This window comes from Python bivittatus, unplaced genomic scaffold (genome assembly GCF_059951505.1).
Source record: "Python bivittatus isolate LINGU-HERP-01145 unplaced genomic scaffold, Pbiv_v1 ctg000610_np1212, whole genome shotgun sequence".
NCBI lineage: Eukaryota > Metazoa > Chordata > Lepidosauria > Squamata > Pythonidae > Python > Python bivittatus.
Window position 1 is genome coordinate 27,506,034 of NW_028277088.1, and position 20,435 is coordinate 27,526,468.

The window sequence follows — 20,435 nt, forward strand, 5'->3', positions numbered from 1 at the left end:
GCTTCTCAAACTGAGGGGAAAAAAACCAACAGAAAATCCAAATCCTGTCGTAAGAAATAATGAAGTCCTGTAATCCTTGCCTGTCTCCTAGATGTTAAGCAATTAGCCTACATGTTAGATTTAGAAATATATTGTGTGAGTAAATATTTCCACATATTTATATGTAGCCCATAATTGGACAGAGATAGTAGAGTGGGGAGTAGCAGGTTTCTGACATAACCACACCTTTATATTATAGGTCAGTGTTTCTCAACCTTGGCAACTTTAAGATGTGTGGATTTCAACTCCCAGAATTCCCCAGCCAGCAACTACAGCTTACTACATATCCAAAACCTGCTTCTGAATAAGGACATTCCATCGATAGGAGCATAGACATGGACAATGTTTACTGCCCATTATGGATTGATCACCAGATTCCAAAGTGAAATGTCTCTAATTAAAGGAGGGAAATAATTACCCTCAAGATATTGGTTGAATCACAATGGTAAACATTGCTAGCCAGCATGCAATAGCAAGGGAAGCTGGGAATTATAACTGAACAATAGCTAGGGTCCCAGGTTCTCTGCCCTGATTAGAAGGGTTGATGAGCAGCACCATCTCCAGGAGTGAGAGACATGGGGAATATCAGGTGGAGAGGGGCCTAGTGAGAGATGCTGAGAGTGTGATAAATCAGAGAGTGTTCTGTGATCCATCCTATTGGTTTAGCATATTGGAAGACAGCACACCACCCACTCAAGGGTGCTGGGGGTGGACATTGGGAGAGGTCTTGTTTAGGGGGCTGGAGAGTAGGAACATTGTAAGCAAAAGGAAGTGTGATGAAGCAGATCAATACAAGGGAAGAGGTGTAGGGGAAGAGTCATACTATGTGAGATGGGTGGTCATATAAAAATCAACCAATCAATGGGAAATTGGGTTCCAATCTCCTCTTTTGGCTTCCCACCCTCAACCTGGTGTTTGGGTGCTGGATTGTTGGAAGTGATGGATTGTTGGAAGTCTTGCATTCAGGTCGTTTCTGTTAAATGACAGGTTGTCTGTAATAGGACCCTGCTCCTCCATGACTGCTGGAGAGAAGAGAGCAGGCCTGGCATGCAACACCAAGACCTGGGTGGGTGAGGATGAAAGGAAAGACCTGCTCAGCCAAATTTTGGGTGGTACAACAGCCTTGACAAGGCTGAGTGCAAGAGGTAGTGGACACATCTGTGTGAACTGTATGTGTTGATGCCTTGAAGAAGATATTGATGTACACTCCCACCTCCCAGGCCATCACTCAAGTCATCTTAGTAATTTACATTCAGTCTCCAACCTTCCCTTTCTGGGGTTCCAGATGAAGTGGATTATCTAGATCTCTTCCAGTTGGTGCTCATGCCTGGGTATGGGATGGAAACTTTATTAGTTGCTGTTGTGGATGACCTGCAGTGGGACCTGGATGAAGGGTGGTACAGCCCTCATGATACTGCTAGATTTATCAATCACAAGTTGGAAGTGAATGGCTTCTAAATGGATAGTGTAACTCCCCATAAGTGAGCAACATCATGGCTTTCTAAATGATCGCCACCAAAATTTAAAGGAACAGAGCACCACTGCTAATTTTTAGTGGCAAAGGAAGAGGGACTATATAAGTCACACTGAAGTCTCAGGGGAAGGCAAAAAGTAGCCAATCCCACCTAGGAATAAGTCACATTGAACCCACTGATATTTTTTCTTGAAGTGACAGTCTAAAGAAAGTGACTATGCTAATAAGACTATGCTATTAACAAGCTATGAAAGCATATATAATGATCATTTTGATTAAGGAATATTTTAGAAGTTGGCTCTGGTTACAGGTATGTGCACACTTTGTGATGTGAATTTCCTGGTAAACATCTCCAAATCAAAACCATGACCTTTTTATCACACTAAGAGTAGCATAAGGATTCAGACAAGAATGGATTTGAAAACCACGTAAATGACACAAATAGTTATGTAGAAGGGACTATACAGTACTTCATCTCCAACGCAGTGCCATTGATTTTACCAAAGATCAGAAACAGAACCCATGGATCATTAACTTGATTTTTTAAAATAGGTTATGACAATAGTTACTTTGACTTCAGGCATTGTATGACACTACCATATATACTAAGGTACTGTTTGCTCTTTTAACTACAGCCAAACACCACACAGATGGTTTGAGTAAACCAGCCTTTCCTAGCCGGCAGCCCAATAGTTATGCTGTGTTACAAGTTTCATCATTCCAGCTACAGAACTATGGAAAAGGCAAAGGGTATCAGGTTAGGAACAGTATATACTGAACGACCGTAAATAGCAGGAAAATAAATGGGCAACTCCCAACACACACACACACACACACTGCAAAAACAAAGGGGGCAAAGACTGAGTCAGTTAAAAAACAAAAATGTATTGTAAATTCAACATATTTTATATAGGAGCCTATTGTATATGGCCATAAAAAGGGGAATACTTTGCCAAACAACAACAAACAATACTGAAGACGAGAAACTATGGCTTGTCAGGTACCCCTGATCCACAGTTCTCACCAGTTCCTGTCGGCCCCATCATGGCCAGAAGTGACAGATGCTGGGAACTGTGATTCAGTGATGCCTGGAAGGTTAGATTCCCAATCCTAGAGGTACAGGCTTCCATAAGAGCCAATTTAGAAATAATTGCTATCTTTTTAAAGGAATAAAGAATATCTCAATATAGTGAAGAAAACTATTTAACTGGTGTGCTAACTATTGATGGGCAACTTCAAGGCCCATTTTCTACCTCAAGAGCAGATAACCTATTACTTTCCAAATATTTTACAATTTCACTTGCCATTGGCTTAAAATATTTTATCCTTAAACTGAATTTGAACCAGATATTCCTGAACTAGAGGATGTTCAGATAGACTTTAGTCCCCAGTAAAACAGGACACACACCACCAGACAATTTCCCTGCATTATATAATAGCTGAAACTAATTTACAATGAGCATATTCCAGAAAAACTGGGAAAATCCTATCAAACGTGGTGATTGGTGAACACAACTGTCTGGCTTCACTATTCCTTTCCTTCTCGGTTAAAACATTGACACTCAGGGTTAATTAAGGTGGTCCTCATCTTCCAGTGAATGAGTCAAAAATATAGATTCAAGTGTAAATCTCACTAAGGCAGATCTGTATCACATGTAACCAAGGGTTGACATTTAGAGTCTGTAAGTTTAATATTCTAGTATTTTTTTGCATTTGTTCCCCTGAGAATATACTCAGGCAATTCAAATCCATCTACTGCTTGTTTTTCCTTATGTCTGGGAGCAGGGGTGGGACTCCATATTTTAGAAGGGAAGATGTATACAAAATGCTGTATGTAGCTGCCCTAATATCCTTTTCACCCATCCCCATCATTATAATGAACCAACCATCCTGTCCATTATGATTTCCATGCTGTCAGCCAGAGATGTCAGCCTTGTGAGGTAGTCCAGACAAGAAGCGCAACCAAGAGTACTAGCTCTACCTTTATTGTAAGGTTCCATTAACAGTTTCTTGCAAGTCTGAAAGTTCCCCCCTCTCTTCGCTTTTACTCTCCCGAAAACTAGGGAGGCTCCCTTCTGAGATGGTTTCACCACCCCTTCTCCTTCAGATTCAAATTTAGTTTATCAGACTGTTGTCTAGACTGTGGTTCTTCCTCCTGTCTTCCAAGGTCATTCCCACATACCATTACAAGAGATTATGGTGGCAGATTTTGAACTCAGATGGAATTTCCCTATCTAGTCTCCCCTGAACAACACTGGGTGAGTAGCTGTTTATGAGAATTGTGTGCATAGGGAAAAGACTGAAGGAAAGGGAAAGGCCAGACCTCAGAAATTCACAGCCTAGAATGCTTTGGACCAGACATGGAGAAGGCAACAAGTATATGTGATGAGGCCACCACACACCATGAGTGGGGAGAGAGGTACACGTCCAGAATTTGAAATACTGTTGTACTGCGTTTCCAAGTAAGATTGACCAGATTGACCTGTTGTGATTGCTCAAACAAACAAGTTTTCTTCTTTTTAAAAAACTTTCTTCTTTGTCTTCATTTGGAGATTTTTAGCAGCAAATGCTACACAAAAAATTGTGATAGTTGCTTGCTATGGTGTTCTAGATGCAGACATCTTTGCTTTGCTCCAGCAAACCTTTTAGTTATCTTGAATGAATAAAAATAAAATCATTAGAAATTCAAACAACCATCTTTCAGAAATCAGCTGCCAGATTTATTAATCTACCTGGAAAAATGTGGAATAAAAACAGAACTTAAAATAAACTCTTTTCTTTGAAAGGTACAGTTTCAAAAGGGTCCATCAATTCAAGATAACAACTTTTTATACCATTTTTCCCCCTGGGAATTATCTCTTTTTGTTCAGTGAATCACTACCATATACAGTATATATAATTCTTTAAAAATATTAAGACATTTGACTCAGTATCAGGCTTTCTTTTTTAAACTACCCCATTCACCTAATAAATATTTTCTCTTGAAAGAACTGTTCCTTGCAATAAAACTATGACCAAAAAGCAATCGCAGAACTTTTCATTTAAGGGGGCCATATATTGGGGCTCTATTTCAGTTAAAAAGTGGCTCTCTAAACCTGGATTAATCCATGCTTTTCAGGGCAAACACCCGCAGTCTGGATTTTATTTTTTTTATTTTTTGCTATTAGGTGACATGTTCTGTAGATCCCCGCCCATTAAAAAAATGCAAATATGATGCAGGAGATTGAAGGTGCATTCAATTATCCTGTGAACTGACAGCAGAAGACTGATAACTCCAGGTCCAATCAGATGCTGCCCTCTGGGCTCTCAATAAGGGTAGGTGAATTAACGTTTTGCAGTAAGAGGGGTACTGGGTGGAGAGAAAAACTTGACCTCCCGAGTCACCTCAACACGCTTTGGTGGTGGCTGAAAGAATGAAAACCCAATTATCATTAAGCAGAATATGTCCAGGTTTCTAGTAAGGACACTTGCTTATCCTTGTCATGACTCTTAGCATGTGTACTTTGTCATCTCTTCTGCTTCACAGCCAGTTTATTAAATGCACCTTGTTAGAAGCAAGCATGCATCTGAGCAGCAACCCTAAATTAGGAGTTAAGGCAAGGGGAAGCCTTATTTTAGACCAGTGTTTCTCAACCTTGGCCTCTTGGAGATGTATGGACTTCAACTCCCAGAATTCCTTAGCCAGCCTTGCTGGCTAGGGAATTCTTGGAGTTGAAGTTCACACACCTTCAAGCTGCCAAGGTTGAGAAACACTGTTTTAGACACTGAGGGGGTCGAAATCGGTAAGATGGCTGGTGTGGCATCACGATCAAAGCCCCACCCTTTTGTACCTGTACCAATGTTGCACACACATACATAAGAGGTGGGGCTTCAGTTCTGATGCTGCGCCTGCCACTTTACAGATTTTGACCCCAGCCAAAGACACCCATGTTGTTAGACTAGGGGACACATTTGGAATTTTAAGTGCCTCATTCAGAAAAGGACTGTCATGGGAAAGCATGCCTATTCACAAAATGGCTGCCATGGTGGATGCAGCCAGACAGAAATCACTGATCTACCAGAAGGCAAATAGGTTTAGACTCCCAGGACTTCTACCACCTCATTTAGCTATGTATATTTTTCCTGGGCAAGTGGACATTCCCCACCTGTTTTTTTTTTTAATTTATTTTATTTTTTAATAAAAGCAGAACTGCGATTGAAGACAAAGATTATGCTGGAAGCTGGCACTCTGCAACATGCTAACCTCCCATTTTTAGGTCAGGTGAAGCAGGAAGTCTAGGGGAGGTCAAGGCATAATGGTTAAAACCATTGATTCTACCCTAATGGTGGTTTTCAAAAAACAAATTCTTTAGCCAGCTAGAGAAATGATGCCATTGGGCAGCAGCAGGGATAAGGCAAAGGGCGTTTTGCAGAGATTTCTGTAAGGTTAACATGCCATGGAGTTTTTAACATGCACACATGAAACTCTCTTAATGCTTTTAGGGTGAAATAGATGCATACCCAATGTGCTTTGTTAGAACTGTGGTTTATAGTGGTTAATACTCATTTTGAAATGAATTGCATTATAAATCATTGATAGCTTTACAGGGTTCCTGACCAACACTGAGTGCAAAGTAAATCACCACATCCAGGCATCTCTGATATCATGTCATTTACAATGAAACATTATTTTTGTAGCTAATGATTATGGACTCCTATCCCCCCTTTCTCTCTTTCAGAGTTGATGGCTTCTGGGCAAAGCATGTGTGTGAGTACTGGGATGGGATGTTGGGAAGAGAACTGGTTTGAAAAGCCACTCTTCAAACTCCTCTGTTCAAATATGCTTCCTATTTCCCGTTCTAATGCAAAAAGTTAACATAGAAGGAAAGGACTTCTTAAATATTAAATTATTCTTTTACATTTATCTGTAGAATAAGGTCTTTGTCTTCCTTTCAACATTGCCTTTCCCCCAAATTAAAAGCAACTTTTAAAGGGTTTGCCAAACATACCTGATCACATTTACAATTAGTGTCCCTAACAAAATTGATAAGCATCAGTGCCAGCACTACAACGTTATACAGCCCAAAAAAACAAAAACAAAAACAAAAAACTGTATTTTTGATATTATGGATAAGTCTCTGCTCCATGGAGCGTTATAAAAGTTTCAGCAGAGCTCCTCTTTAGCAAGCTGGAGCCTCCTATCCATGTCTCAATGCGCATAAAAGCTGCTTACAGCACAGCTATGGCATAAGCTATTTTTCTAAGCAGTAAAAGGTTCAAGTCATCTATTTTGTCCTGAATGCTACCTGTAGTTACAGCAATGCTTATAAATGAGCATAGTAAATTCAGCAAAGAGAGTATTACAGGAATAAAGACAGCAGCAGAAGCAATAGCATTAGCTAGTATGTATATATGCTTATCAACATAACACAGCAGTATAAAGGCTTAAATGCATATTAATGGGTACCGTGTCTAAAAATTACTAAAGTACCTATTTGTGTATTGGATATTTTGCTCAAGGAGAAACTGCTGTGGTTTGAAACAGCATAATGAGATATGAGAACTAGTACAGTTAATTCATATTGATTAAATAACTTATTTATGGATCAAAGAAAGTGGAAGGACAGCATTCTGTCTTACCCTTTGTGATCACAGTCCTGTACTTAAAGTTAAAAGAATATGCAGAATGGTTCAGTACAAGTAATTACTACACTCGGGTGGACACTGAAAGGTTGAAAATGATTAAATGGGTTGTACTTGCATAACAAGATGGCACCAGATACCAGAAGCTAAGCTATAAACCTGCAATTTACACTCACAAACCAGGATCTGTGCTCTTCGGCCCACAGTGAATGCCTTCCTTAATGACTCATGAACAGAATCAAGGCAGCGTGTAAGACACGTAAGAATGTTTTTAAGGGGTAAAATAAAAATAAATCCTATCTTTTAAGGAACAAAATCAAAAATCTGGTCCTAGTTCTTCTCAAATCCAGCATCTATTATTGGTCCCTAGCTCAGTGGTAGAGCACACATTCTGAATGCGCAAGTTCAGTCTTTGTAAGAGGTAAATAATGTCTGTCTCAAAATAAAAAAGAGGAAAAAAATGGCTAGACTGTAGTGAAAACGGGAGAGAAGGGAGAGTGTCAGGACAGATAATTCCCCAAGTAGTGTACAAATGGTTATTGATTACATCTAGAATTAACTGTACTATGGATACTTAGAGAACATGTACATTATTTTTAACCAAGTAAGAAACAAAAAACAGACATGATACAGCTTTGTTGTACTTAAAACCTGTATTTTCCACCCTTGTCTTTTTGTCCCAAAGAATAAACTATTAGATTCTAAACTTCCCCTTTCAAATAAAGTGCACTGTCCATGTCAGACTACAGGAGTAATACAACAGGAGAAGCCCCTTTATAGTACTATTTTATTCTTTTTACATTTATTATTATTATTATTCTTTTTCTTATAAAACCAACTGAAGGGAGTTCAGCTTTTCTCTTGGTCTCATGAAAGAGGAGAAGCTTGGGATGAGGAAGGGGCTTCTTTACTGTCACTCCAGTTAATATACATAGCCTTCATTATAAGGGTGGGTATTACAGCAGCCTCCTTCTTGCATGTAGACCATGCTCTCATCAAAGTGGGACAGAGGGACAGTGTCCTCTTCATTGATATGACGTTCCACGTCAGTTTTCAGCAGGGGACGCTGGTTATCCGGAAAGGCCATGGAGAAGAGGGCTTCAGGGTCACAAACAAACTTGTACACGTATCTCTCTCCAGCAACCTTAGGAGCAATGTTAAAGAAGGAGAAGGGTGGAAAAGAGAGAAAGGCTGTAAGAGGCAGAAGTGCAGTTTTCTTTCGCAGCCATACACAGGCACCAAAGGGATCTTTTGTGCATCCGGAACATGGAAAATAGGATGCACAAGGAAAACAGTGCAAAAATTAGAGTAGTTAGATGACAATGAATGGCATGGAAGATGTTTTAAAGAAGTGATCACATAGAATAGGGATTTTCAAACTTTTTCAGCCTGTGGAACCTTCTTTAAAAAAAAAAAAAAATCCTGGAATCCTTGATGAAGATGCAAAGCTCTAGTGATAAAAAACTGTCTGAGTCTGAGGGAACTTTCTTTTTTTTTTTGCTCTTAGTCTGTCATGGAATCCTATCAACTTCTTGCAAAACCCTAGGGTTTCATGGAACAAATTTAAAAAGAATCCCAACATAGGGGATTCTTTCAAAATTGCATTACTGTTTTAATTTGAAAAATAGATTGAACAATCCAAACCTATGTCTCAACAAGCTTCTACTGTCACAATGCAGGAAAAGAAGAGGGGCAAGGGAGGAGCTGGGTCACTCCACATCCAAACCCACAATGTCAGGCAAGTGTCCATAACATTAGACAGGCCAAGGACAGTCTAATTAATTTCCAGTATAGATTTTTTAAAAGTTCCAATCCTTTTCTTGAGCCAAATCTTCCTTGAAGCAAATGAGGTTAGACTGCATCACATCAGCTGATGTTGTCTTAGTTGTTCATGGCTATTTAGACCAAATGGGGTTGAGTTTTCTGTGTTTCTATTTTATGATGGATGAAAAGTGCACTGGAAGCTTTGACTATTTATATACCATCAGGCTATTCTGATGTGAAGAGTGACTAAACCTGATCAGAAAAACATCCATCTTTAAGAAAACAGGTTGATAATGGACTCCGTCGAGATGTTATTTTCAGAAGAGTTCAGAAAGGAGAGGCAGTGGTCATTTGAGACAAATATAAAAAAAAACTGATGGCTTTCGATCCCCACCTGTTTTTTTGTGCCTGCCTTCAGCAAAGTGGCAGAACTCTCATTACCCTGCATGGGTTTTATTATGGCTACTTTTCCCTAAGTAACTGTAACAGGCAGTTTGAGTTTCATTCAATGACAGTCTGCTTTTTCATCCCAGTAATTTTTGGGAGAGTTCTTGGAGGAAAGTAACATGCTTTTTTTTTTTCATTATGAGGTCTGTTTAGTGTGCCTTCACACAACTTCAACACTCAAAGGTGTCAATCTGATGCTAACATGGTGTATGAACCACATCTTTTCCTATCCGCCCCCCCCCCCTTCAGTCTCGGAGGGAGTATTTTTAATAATCTTATCTGATAAAGCATTCTTGGAAGCTCAAAAGCTGCCCTGTTAATTCACAAATTTACTGCTGGACTAATGAAATACTACTTTCATAAGATTTTGGATTTATTTCCCCTCCTGAGCAAATGCCTGCTCATGGTTTTTTATTAGTCTTTATAAAGATTATTTCCAACAGCTGTGAGTAGGGTTGGCTTTAAGACAGCACATTTATGTTTGAATTAAGAAAAAGAATAGATATACCGAACACTGAACATTCTTCTAGAGTTATTCTGATTGTTGGTCTGAATATTGGCTTAAAGTGGGAAAACAAAACTGAAATCCCCAACTAGCTACTGAACTCAAATAACCTTATGCCAATCACTGTATCTCTTCATCTCAAGGCAGGGACCTACGGCTCTTCAGATATTAGAGAACTACATCTTCTAGGGTTATAGATGGCATAGCTAATGGATGATTCTGGCCATCATCATCTGGCAACATATTGAAGCTCAAAGTCTCCTGATCTCTTTCTCAGTGGTGTTAACCTCAGGGATTGATTATTCATTCATTCATTCATTCATTCATTCATTCATTCATTCATTCATTCATTCATTTGTTTATATATCGAATTTGTTACCACCCATCTCACTGAATGACTCTGGGCGGTTTAAAATAAAATGACAATGCGATGAGAATGACACATACAGTACACCTTCAGTTAGCTGCAGTGCCAAAATGAAGACAGAAAAAAACCTGAACCAACTCATCATTACGTATGTATGTATGTATCTCTATATACACACACATACATATATAAAGTTCCTCATAATCAAGGATAGTTTTCTATCTAGTTTCTGAAACTTTTAAAGAAAATACTGTAGACTGCCTCACTTTTGCTCCTTCAAAGGTTTAGAAAGAAGTTAAAAACATGGTTTGTAAAAGGGTTGTATTTTTCCTGACATGAGCTTGTGGGAGGAAAGGAGAAACAATGAACAAAGGCAGGTCAATCTGTTAATGGTGTGAAAGGATTTACAAAATGGACTCAAACCCCAATACAACTTTTCAATTTCCATCAAGGTTCAAAGTTCAAACTCTATGCATGAACCCCTGGATCTTGAAGTAATAGGCTGGGGAGAAGGGTTTCATAAGGAAATCAAAACCTAGATACTTAATGCACTTCCTTATATTGGTCAAAAGCCATTTAGGATAATGCACTTTGGAAACACTTGAATTTATACACCAGTTTAAAAATTAGTATGCAATATTCCACTGAAATATAAAACAGTATTGAATTACTCACCTTTTGCATGATTCCCTTCTCATAGTAATAGCGAAGTGAACGGCTAAGTTTATCATAGTTCATGGCTGGTCTGTTTTTTTGAATCCCCCAGCGACGTGCCACCTGTCACCAAGAAAGATTAGCACCAATCTGTTAAATTTTATAAAACTGGTTATATAAAATGCTTCATTTTATAAAAGCTGGCTCTATCTGACCCCTTCCCATCAGGATTTAGGCCTGGCCATAGTACTGAGATGGCACTGATTGCACTGTTCAATGACCTTTGGTGGGCTTGTGATGGCACAGTACATCCATCCTAGTACCCCTTGATGTCTCAGTGGTCTTTGATACCATCACTCATTTTGGGCTGGCTTCGAGGATTGGAAGGCAGGCTTTGTGGTGCTTCTCTTCCTTTCTCCAGGGCCAGTTCTAGTTGGTGATGGGGGGAGAGGCCTCTGCTTTGTAGAGTGCCTATGAGCTACAGTCTCTCCATAACATCTACATTAGTGTTTCTCAACCTCAGCAACTTTAAGATGTGTGGACTTCAACTGCCAGAATTCCCCAGCCAGCATGTTGCTGAGGTTGAGAAACACTAATTTACATGAAACTGCTGGGTGATGTCATCTGTTGACATGGGGTATAGTATCATCATGGGGGGGGGGGCGGTAATGATACTCAGTGGTGCATCCCTGCCCTGGGCCAACTCAGTGATACTGTCAAGGTTTTTTCCCAGTGCCTAGAGACTGGGAGTTTGGATGGCAAAGAGCAGGTTTCAGCTCAACCCTGGCAAGACTGAGTGGCTGTGGGTTTTAAGGCCCCTGATCCAGAGAATTTCCATCTTTAACTCAGCATGGGGAGGTACAGAAGCTGTAGCTGGTCCAGAATGCAGTAGTCTATGCAGTTTGGGGCATTTCTGGTTGTGTCCATAGAACACCAGTGCTCTGTGAGTTGTACTTGCTCCCAATGGGCTTTCAGGTGCAATTCAAAGGGTGTAATCAATAAAGCCCTATATGGCATAGCGCCAGGCTATTTGTGAAACTGCCTGTCTCCCATCATCTCTCCTTGCCCCACCAGATCTAGCAAAGAGGGCATGCTGCAGGTTCCTTCCATTAAACAATGTCATCATGTTGAACTCTAGAGTTGTGCCTTCTCTGTGGCAGTGCCCGCCTTATGGAACAGCACACCTCCAGAGACCTAGATGGCTCTAACCCTGTAAGGCATTAAAGGCCTTGCTGTTCCCCCAGGCATTTGGACTGGATGGTTAGGTGAGCTCTGCTAATTAATGTTGTCTTTTCTGAGTTGGGTGTGTATTTGTGACTTTGGGTATTCAGTTGATTTGTTAAACAGTTGTTTTGAATCCTAGTGGCCTCCCAAAAACACTTTTTTTTTGGTTTGTGAGATAGGTGGCCATATAAATTGTTCAAACAAACAAACAAACAAACAAACAAACGTGTTTAGTTTTTCAAAATGTAAAGGCATAATGTAAAAAAATACATAACTGAAAAGAAAAATAAACTGATGAAAACAAGAATGAAAGAAAAATGTTAGCAATATTTTTCAAAGAAAAATGCTACCTAAATATTTAAAAAATAAATGAAACCTTTTCTAATGTACTGTGTATGCTACAAGTTCAAATATGGACACTATTTTAGGGTGCAACTGGATCAACATCAGAATGTTCCTAGGGATGTCCTATTCAGAGGGCCAATCCAGGCAGCCATATACGCTTCCTAATTGTATCATACCATTCCTCCATATTCTTCCTTTGCCTAGCAGTAGGCATTCCAGGGCCACAGAAGATGGTCAGTCTTCATTTATCTATTTTGGTTTCCACCCAGTATCTTTTCCTCATTTTTCTGAACTTAAGCAAACCTCAACCATACTTTTCAGGATCACAATTCTTAAGCTTGTTCCAAACACAATATGATTCTCCTCTGAAGTTCAAGCAGCAACCCTAGCCCTTTCTAACAATTCTTCTACTCCTCTCTCAAAATGTCAAATTCTGGGAATGGCCAAAAATATTTCTGCTATTCTAAAAAATACCATTGCAACAAATTTGAAGATAATCAAAGAAACTGTATTTCCCAAGGAACTGGGCAACCAAAATCCTCTGAGCTGATTTCACAGGTGCCGAGATCTCTACAGAAAGGTTCTTTTTGTACAGCAGTTTTGAAGTTACTACAGACATGATGTCAGGTCTCCTCATCATATAAATAAGGGTTTGGGTAAAAAGAAGGGAGAGGTAGAAGTGGAATTCAAGCAAAATAGTATATGTGTACATTTGGTGTGTGTGTGTGTAGATAATTTGGGGATTTTATGCTTTCAGTATACAAGAGAACCTGAAAATCCAAACATGGCTTCTTTTCATATGAAAGGGTGTGTGTGTGATCACTGAAATGTGTGGAGAATCACAGATCAAGTGAAAATAGACATACAGACAGAAAAGGGTTGGGGGGTCAGGTGGGGGTTAAAAAAAGAGAAGGGTTAAAAAAAGAGAAGATACATAGGCTCAATTCAGATATTAAGATCTGTGGTAGAATTAGATTCTTTGGCATAGTGGAAAATGAATCTCAAGATTATAACATGCTTGAAACTGTGTGAATGGAATTTTAGGCAAGCTGAATGGTTATGGGTATAAATGTGTATAATAGAGACATCTGATCCTGATGCATTTGTCACCCTTGTTGGTAAAGGGAAAGATTATTTATTGGATTTATATTGCACTTTTCTTCCAGGAACTCATTGTGATGTACATAGCGCTCTCTCCTATTTTCTTCACAATAAACAATCCTGTGTGGTGTTGGGCTGAGAATGGGTGGCATAATGCAGATTAGATGGACTGCATGTCCAATGCACTCAATTCTTACAAGCTTTCGTTATAATGGAGCCACACCTGTATAACAGCAATGACCAGAATCTTAAATGTTATGTTTAAGCATCTCATAGGTGCACTATGGATAAGCACCTCTCAACACTACTTTGAGTTTTATAAGAAAATATAGAAAGAAAAAGAACGAAGAATTGTAACAATGTTGTTAAAGTGCAGAGATGCAATACAGGAGCGCGCCGCTCACCTCTTCTGGTTCAATCAGCTTGAACTCCATGCCTCGGCCAGTCCAAGCAATGAAGTGAGAGTTTGATGGATCATCAAGAAGGGCTACCAAAAACTGCCACAGCTGAAGGGAACCACGCCGCTGGTATGTGGGGCCTTCACGGTACATTCCTGGCTCCTGTTTAATGTCACCTATGCAAAAGAAAATGTGGGTTGGTTCGGTTCAGTTCATTGGACCAAACCTTGTGTAAATTTAACACCAACAAAGAAAAAATAGATGCTGTTGTAGCAAGAGGAGAGGAGAAGAAAGGAAAGGAAAGGATGTATAGGCTGCTATTATTGACTTTGGGACAACTTAGCCCATTATAATTCTTCAGAAAATGGCTAATTACAGACTCTCTTAATGCAATCTCATTTACTTATACCAGAGTCAATCCATATGAAGGTAGCTAGCAAATGTTATGCAAGATCCAGCTCTGGAAAAGCATAACCTGTTCCATACCCACTTTGCTATCTGAAGGACAATACTTGTACAATACTTGATACAATCCCTTATTTGGAAAAGAAGTGTATGTGTCTTCCCATATTGCCTGCAAATTCTACTACAAGAAATTTTAACAATATTTGAATAAGATTTAACAGGAGTTTTATGTATGGATATGCAAGTCCTATGGATAGATCAGTTCCTTTTTGGCGTATTAGGCTTGCTTATAAGGTGGATTCATGTTTAACATGAATGCTTAGCTATGCATTCACAGTTCTTCTGAAAAGCACTATATCGGTTGTGAAAGTGTACACTTATACACCAAACCAAAGCTCAAAGGTAATCTAAAATGGTTTTTTTTTCTACCAGAACCAATAAAATGCTAAACACATGATTTTAAAAATAATCTCACTAAATAGAATATAAAATTGTCAGCTAAAAAGTTCATAAGTGAAATTATATTTTTGTTCACCTAATGATTAATGCAATTATTTTAAAAAAATATATAATTAAATTTTTTTAAATTGTATAATCTCCCTGATATAAAGGACTGAACATTTTTAAAAAATCATATTACAATTAAATCTGCATTTGATTTAATCTGTTGATAGTGGATTCCTCATCACCATGTAGATGAAAAGAAAACTAATTTAGACAACATTCACATCCTTATCTGTCTTAACTATCAATGAGTCAATGTTATTAACTAGAGTCTTCTAAATAAATTTAGGGCTGAAAATTGGATTATTAAGTATATAAAAGATAGTCAATGTTTCCAGGAACATCTTTGGGGGGAGGGGGAAGTCAAGATAACAATTTAATCAAACTACATCACATTTTTTACATGTGTCACATGAAAAACACACATGAAAGGAGTGTGACTTCAGTCATGTGGTCATGGCCACCTTGATTTTTTTTGACACCATACTACAGGAAAACAGTGCAGTCTTCTCATTGTAGGCATTGGCCTTTTGAGAGCACTGCTTTTTGCTGGATTCTCGTTTTGGGAGGGGGTGATTTTTGTTCCTCAGAAATGACCAAAATTCCTGACACTTGCAGTAGGGTTGCAGCCTGGGGAGGGATTGGACTACCATGGGGTTGAAGGGAAAAACAAGACCAGGATGAGATTTCATTAGCTGAATGAAGTTGTGGTGATGGACAAGCAGATAACACAAGGCTGACAGCTGAAGAATGTTTACTGTACACTCTTTTTTAAAAAAAGATTCAAAGCTGGGGAGAACCAATACAATTCCTATATTTTACATTTGTCCTTGTTTTTTGGCAGCCATAACTAACACTCTACTTTTTTTAAAGCTCTATATCAGTATGGATACTGCCATCAAATCAGCACATAAATCAATTAGCTGTCTGTTTTGCAAAGCAGTCCTCCCCAATGTTGAAGAGGAGCACAATTAATGTGACATGAAATACCCATTCAAATTCCTTTGGCTACAAAAAGCAACATTAATCTCATTAGCGGTTTTCCCTTCAGAATACATGCTGGATTTGATATCTAATAATGAGAAGGATATGATTTGCTTCATAAGACATGTGATATTAGTTAGCTATTCTCAAAATCGTTTCTTTCAAAGACAATCTGTGGCATTACATACTCTACTCTTTGGGCATCAGCTTCATTAAACAAGCGATTATAACATTCAACAAAGCACAGTTTTTTTCCTGATACACACAGAAAACCAGATGTACTTGTGCTCCATAACTCATTTCTTCAGGGATATAAAATAAGATAAGAGTTTGCATTAGTCATCAGTAAGTCCAGAGTAGCTGCTTTCTGTTCTGCTTCGTTAATTATGAGATCAGTTTTCAATAAATCTCTAATAACAGGTTGTATGTCATCATCAGTGCATTTGAAATCCACCTATGACTCCTTGGAACAGCTAGAAGTACAATATATTGCCCTGGTTCTGAATTTAGAACCATTTGCTTGCAAGAACAGAGGAGTATATGATTGCAAAACAGATTTTGGTTTCTAGAGGCAAAGGTCAATCAGGCACATAACAAATTATATGTTTATTTCTCTTGAATTGGAATGTTTCTACGTAACTGTTTCATCAAGTAAGAAAAAAAATCCTTCTCTTTATTCTCCTTTCAATTCTTCACATACAATTACCTCTTCCATAAGCCTAGATAGATGGTTGAATATATGTATGTTTGTAACATACCATCAAACTTCTCTGGAACAACACAGGTATCATCGTAAAACTGTCTCGGTCCCTTTTCATACATACAACCTGTAATTTTAGGAGAAACAGAAATGTTACTCACTTGAAACAGACTGTTAAAACACATTGCCCTTCTCAACCTGGTCTCCTTCAATGTGCTGGAACTCCAACTTTCAGAGTTCTTAACTGAATAGTTTAGGAGTTCTGCAAGTTGGCTTTCCAGACTGGGAAAATCTCAAATATATGCTACAGCTAAGGATCAAGCCACATTCATGTGCTGGGCTGGTTAGAGTGTTCCAGATTAGAGTATTAATAATAGAATAATCTGCTGATTATATAAAATATGAATCCCAAAAATTACTACACTGGCATCTATATAAAATAGTGGTTTTGTCAGGCTAAATAAAAACATTGAAAAGCTTCACATATCAGTTGTTCCTTCATACATATGAAAATGCCTTGCCTTGAAAGGAGACCCAAGGAATGCAGGAGATTGATGGTGAAAGAAAAATACATTGGGGGTGATGGCATAGATTTAGTTTATTTTATTTATTTTACAATATTTAGCACAAACAAGTGTCAAATCAAAATGTTAGGATTATGCATTCTCCCTTTGCTAAGTTTGGGCTTACAAGCTTAGTTTACTTTGCTATTTAAAAACAAAGAAACTTTGGTCAATTGCTAAACAAGCTGTAATGGATAAACAAGCTGTAATGGATAATTTAGTTGTCTAAAAATCTAGAAACCACGTTAAGCCACAATTCCTGAATCAGATATTCTAACAAGTCAGGAATTTGGGAAAGTGAACATATGAAGAGTTAAGAAAAAAGAAGTGTTCACACCTGAATTTTACTGGCCAGCCCTGTCGACATCACTGTTGGTGGATATATAATTTCTCAAAAATGCTTTTATCCCTTTTGTACATTCTCTACTTTTATAGAATGTACAAAGTATACAATGTCTATCATGCTGTACAAAGCATGGTATTCCTACCATACAAGTGGGTAACTGAGCAATGCACAATATCATGTTCAACCCAAACCCAAAGAATCAGTAGTGCTTTGCCATGCTATTTTCTATCTTAGAGCAAGGCTTTCCATTTCTAGTAACACAGAGTTGTGCCATGAGCTAATTACAACATGCCTGAAGAAAGATGAATTAAAGAATTAAAACCACCCAAACACTGGCATGTCTTCCAGAGCTTACATGTGCCTATTTAGAAAAACAAACAGGTGCCCCTCTAAGGGCTGGTGTGTCAGGAACAGCACCACAGAGTATCATGATATTTTTCCATTTCTGTACATTTTTAGCATATTTGGTCTATGCTAAAATCCTGATTTAAGACAAGGAGAAATGCACACATGCACGCACAAGCACACACACAGAGACACTTAACTTCTGTTCTGTTTGGGTGAGCAAGGAAGCCTTCTTGCCTCATGTAAATGGAATGGCAACTAGGCACTTCTGAAAAGAGAAGGCAATATTAGTCAGAGGACTGTCTAAGACTGTGCATATGGCAAACATGAAAGGGGTAGTAATGTTGCCCAACCAGATCACTGAACAAAGTCTTTAAATTATCACTGAAGCTTGGTTCCATGTAGAATTACAACCAAATTCTAAAGTTCAAATGAATCCATGTTTTCTTATGTCCCCAATCATTTAGATGTCCTGATGCTAAATGTTCAACTGATGAAGCATGGTTTTGAAGGATAGTGTTTTAATAGAAAGAAAACATATTCACCACAAAAGGCTATGTACAAATATTTGATTTTTCCAACTGAATCATTTGCAAGCATTTTTACTGACATGAGTTATTAAAACCAATCATCTCATATAATCAGCCACTCCATCAAACTTCAATGAAACATCAGACTAATGCTTAAGTTTACTCTATTTTATTCTGATGCTGATGACGTTCAGTCAATATATAATGCAGTTCAAACGCATTTAATACTCTGAGTATCATTGCACTGGGAATGTACAAAGCATGGTAAAGACTTGATAAACAGAGTTTTGAACTTTTGTTCAAACACCAGGCACTTTTCTTTCATTGTATGTTCTAAGGCAAGTGGAGATAAGGAAAAGCTGTGTCTACCTTGCCAAGGCTTTTCCACACCCTCTTGTTTCTTGGAGCTTTTTATTGCTATTATTTGTTAGTTTAAATGTGAAATGGGTAATCTGAATTGGAAGGCATATTCCTATCAGATCTCAGGCTGGTTATTCCATTTAAACATTAAATCCATTTTATTCTTTGTAAAAAACCAGAGGCGATACAAGCAGTAGCTGCACACCAGAATATATGAAAGCAAGCTGTAGTAAAGTCAATGCAATCTCCATATGTTTATTATTTATTTATTTAGACATAGTTCTAATATTTATTTAGATATAGTTCCCCATTTAACATATAATGCAGGAATTGGGAATTTCCACTCCAGAGCCAGGTACCTTCCTATCATTTAATTTCAGCTAGTCCACACATGTTCCAAGGAATCTGGAATATAAGGTTTATTTTTAAGTAAACCAACAGTTTACTCAAGATTGCAGTTTGCCTCCCTAGATTTCTCCAAACTGCTGGTATCACTTTTAACAGGCAAATGGCATATACCATCAGTGCAGTACTTGCAGCTTTGCTCAAGGGTATGTATTTTATTCTTGAGTTTCATTTCCACAGCAAACTATTCACACGCATTACTCTAGAATTTGAATCTTAACATTCTGGCAAGCAAAATATACTATGCTATATTGCCACATTTTTTTCTTAGCTTATCTCTGAAGAATTAGACAACAACAGCAACAACAACAAATAGCAAAAGGACCAAAAGTAATTTACTCAGTGTGGCGTGCAGCCCTTTCCAAAATGCAATCCAGAATTTCACTGCTCACTGACTAGTGATGAGTATCAAGGAGTTAGAGGGAAAAGAAAATGAGATTTTACACTGAATTCACTAAGCAAGCGTAGCCACTGATAACAGTAAAGGCATCTATCCGTTTCCTTATTCCACAAATCTTTATTATTCTTTTTTTACTATGAACTGTACCTGTCACATTGGACCTGTGATACTTAAGGACTTTTTTTAGCCAGTTAAAAATACTAACAGTGCTGGGGCAGAATAGATGCAACCTCAATACTCCCACTAACAACAACCATTCTTTCTTCTGTCCCTGTAACATTTAGGCAAACTTACCTCTATTGTGATAGCCTTTGGTTTTGTATTTCCCACCTCAAACTTCAAACTAACAGTAGATACTACTAGGTGAACGGAACAGGTGACTTCATATCAACAGTAGCAGGAGAACATGAGGTGTTTGCTCTAGCTTTGATCTCATATTAGTCAAGAATTTGTAGCTTTGCATATAATACAAGATTAGTTGCATTATAAAATATGTAAGCAAGATAATGGAGAGAAGCGTTAAAGTAGTGGAATGCCGTCCCCACCTCTATTTGTCAAGTCAGATCCTGATTCCATATCCTGGTATGCAGTCCCTATTTTCCCTAGAATGGTGTTAAGTCTTACAGTATGACCAGGAAGGGGCAGAGTAATCACACTTGGACCAAAAAACTATGGTATAAATTCCACTATGTATCATTGAATCAAGAATGCGCAGAAGCTCTAATCACTCTTTCTGCCTTGAATTCCATTTATTTCTTGAATGGAAACAAAATCATTCGTTCTGCATGCTCAGTGGCATTCCCAAAAGCTGGTCCCCAGAGGTGACCATGTGTTCAAGCTCTACTTCTATAGTGTGTAGGCTTTACAAGAGGCTGAGAACTCATAATATGCAGAGTTCCTTATCATATCTACACATCTTTCTCAATATCTTTGCTATAAAAATGTATCTAAAT

The 20,435-nt window shown here is 38.3% G+C and overlaps 1 protein-coding gene across 2 annotated transcripts in view; it reads right to left on the reverse strand.

Moving 5' to 3' along the window:
* Window positions 1-4,185: 4,185 nt before the first annotated feature.
* The window catches only part of ETV1 (ETS variant transcription factor 1), a 90,557-nt gene continuing 74,307 nt past the window's right edge, over window positions 4,186-20,435 (reverse strand). For both annotated transcript variants that reach the window (XM_015887491.3, XM_025164479.2), the window contains 5 exons: window positions 17,987-18,055; window positions 16,592-16,660; window positions 13,947-14,116; window positions 10,894-10,995; window positions 4,186-8,279 (listed from right to left, as the gene is read on the reverse strand). In XM_015887491.3, coding sequence (XP_015742977.1) covers window positions 8,058-8,279; window positions 10,894-10,995; window positions 13,947-14,116; window positions 16,592-16,660; window positions 17,987-18,055 — 632 coding nt within the window. In that variant the 3' untranslated portion in view covers window positions 4,186-8,057. The remainder of the gene's footprint in view (window positions 8,280-10,893; window positions 10,996-13,946; window positions 14,117-16,591; window positions 16,661-17,986; window positions 18,056-20,435) is intronic.